At 36.2% G+C, this 2,867-nt stretch overlaps 1 protein-coding gene across 1 annotated transcript in view; it reads right to left on the minus strand.

The window, feature by feature from the left end:
- Window positions 1–342: 342 nt before the first annotated feature.
- LOC144964966 (uncharacterized) overlaps window positions 343–2,867 on the minus strand; it is a 5,550-nt gene continuing 3,025 nt past the window's right edge. The window contains exons 2-3 of the mRNA XM_078899781.1: window positions 2,322–2,483; window positions 343–558 (exon numbers count right to left, since the gene is read on the minus strand). Of these exons, the coding sequence (XP_078755907.1) occupies window positions 405–558; window positions 2,322–2,483 (316 nt within the window). The 3' untranslated portion in view covers window positions 343–404. The remainder of the gene's footprint in view (window positions 559–2,321; window positions 2,484–2,867) is intronic.

Consider the following 2,867-nt stretch of genomic DNA (forward strand, 5'->3'; position numbering starts at 1 on the left):
CCCACCTCCTTTAAACCTTCTAATTATGTCGGGGTAACGCAGATGACTATTAGGCGATATTACATTTTTTTCGACAGAGACAAAGCTGTTGACGGCCTGTACTCATTTTCTTCAATTTCTTACGTTATAAGAAATGAGAGATTATATTTATTATAATTATTACGGTGTCCATTTTTGGGGGTCCTATACACCCCAATATAATACCATTATATGATGATGGCTTACATATTGACACAGGTCTTATATTTCTGAGTAAAAAATCAATTTCCCGCCGACGTATCACCAATACATAGGACGGGTCACATTTTAACATGAAAAACAGAACGAAACAAAATATAGGGCTATATTGCAATGCTTTTATTTTCAAAAATAAATAGCAAAGGGCATAATTTAACGCTAAATGTCTAAATCTCTATGATGGCTCTGAAAGGGAACGATAAACAATCGCCTTTTTCTGAAAACTTCATGTCTCCGTCAACCTTCAAGTCTTGTAGAGATGATACTTTCATGGACGACTTGAAACTGGCTTGTAATTCTGGATCGACATGCCCGTTACATCTGAAAAATTATTTATGATTTTTAGAAACGATAACGATTTGAAACAACTGAATGACGAAACCATATTGGCATTACTGGCAGAGCTTCCAATCATCAGATAAAAGGCACAAGATAGGAAATCAGAAGTGTCATCAGTCTTGTAAAAATAATTCACCCTTTAAACTTGTACTTAAAAGTATGAATACTCTGGTAGTCAAAATACACTAAAATTGCATCAATCTTAATGGGAAAGAACATCGAAATCCATTCATGGTGTACACATCACACACACACACACACACACACACACAGACACACACACATATATATGTATATATATATATATATATATATATATATATATATATACAAATAAATATATGTCTGTGTGTGTGTGTGTGTGTGTGTGTGTGTGTGTGTGTGTGTAATATATAGTTGATTTTGTAGAAGGACAATATTGAATGACTATCACAGTGGCACAAAATAGAGACAGTTCAAGGATCTTCGCCGCAAGAATAAGAGGAGCGGGAAAATCTGCCCAGTAGGATGACAACGCAAACTGAAAGATTGAGCGCATTAAGCTGAAATTGCACTATATATGATCTTTCTCCGTAGAAGAAGTTTTTCTTGATATTCAACTGACAACTTTCTCTCAAATTTTTGGGCCATTTATTATCATGATGTGGCTATGCGGTCTTTTAGTATGACTCACCTTCGGACTGGTTCCGATTTGAGTTACACTCAGATCGGCGCAAGTAGAGTCCTCGGAGAAAGTTTTTTACTTACATTCTCTTATCGTACTCAAGTGTAGAATGAGTTCCTTGTCGTTGTCTCTGTCCCAACAAAAATTGTATTACTGCCCAGCAGGCGTTATGTGTCGTTCTACAAATGATTCTGTTGACTAGGGACATCTTGTAATGCCATTTGCTTTAGTTGTATTTAAACTGAAGAAACTTTGAATCACATAGCATTGTTGTTTTCTTTTGTCAGATGGTTGCAGAAAAAAAACATAGCAAAAAACAAACAAAGCAACAACCCCCCCCCCCCCCAAAAAAAAAACCCCAAAAAAAAACGACTTTCTGGCACAGCCTCGCACGTAATATTGAAATAAAGATTATTTAATAAATAATGGGAACGAAGTGGGCTGAGTTCCTTAGGACTTTATTCTATTATCCCAACATCTAGAGGTGCCTAAATGAGTCAATAAAATGTATAGTAAAATACAGGGAGTAAAACTCACACACACACACACACACACACACACACACACACACACACTCAAACACACATACAGAGAGATAGTGAGAGAGAGAGAGAGAGAGAGAGAGAGAGAGAGAGAGAGAGAGAGAGAGAGAGAGAGAGAGAGAAACATGCACACACATGTTTACATATAATGTTTTAACTATAATATTAACATTTTTTTTGTGTGTACCTGCGGAAGGCCAAAGGCCAAATAACATGTCGTTTAATTTGTTTTGTATTTTTTATAAGATTCATTTTTACTCCCTTTATTTTACTTTAGATTTATTCTGTGACCAGGCAATCTCGGGTTCAAGCCCGACCTCAGGCAATTTCTTTTTTTATAGGGAAAACGTTATCCCCCAATTTGTTCACTTTGGACAAGATAAATGATGACTGATGGCATTATACTTTTGTTATGGTTTTGTTGTTGTTGTTGTTTTTATTGGATTGTCTGTGGAACTCGTGGCGACGATATCTTAAGATGGTTCGTTGAAGGGCGAAATGTGACAACAAGAACAGGTCTTGGATTTGAAAATACTTACGTAACGTGCCTGATTCCTCCATTTTCCCCTATGCAAATACCGATGTAGTCTCCTTTTTTGACCTGGATTTGTGAACCCTCTGGTACGTCATAGCGTTGTTGAGATTTGTCAGAGCCTGTGGTGAAAATATTCTGACCCACCAGCCGGTAAACGTTTCTTTTACTGGAATCGTCGAGGCAAAAAAGGAAATAATATTAATAAAAATGAAATGTATAATATTTATAATATAATATAATAATAATATATATTTGGAAAATGGGCCTCACAAAAAAAAAATTTGGAAAGTCTCGATTCATTCCACCGCAAACAATTACGTCGCGTAATCGGAATCTATTGGCCAGAGACAATTACAAATACTGATCTCTATGAAAAAACCAGGGTCCAACGCTTGAGTACAATAATAAAAAAAAAAACAGCGATGGAGGCTATTTGGTCACATCTTACGTCGAGAAAATAACATTCCAGCCCAAACTGCAATGACAGAATATTTCCTTCATGGCAACAAATATGTAGGGAGACCACCAACATCAATAGTAACTACCCTGA

The sequence above is a fragment of the Berghia stephanieae genome, chromosome 2 (assembly GCF_034508935.2).
Source record: "Berghia stephanieae isolate SIO BIC M18660-M18661 chromosome 2, UCSD_Bste_1.3, whole genome shotgun sequence".
NCBI lineage: Eukaryota > Metazoa > Mollusca > Gastropoda > Nudibranchia > Aeolidiidae > Berghia > Berghia stephanieae.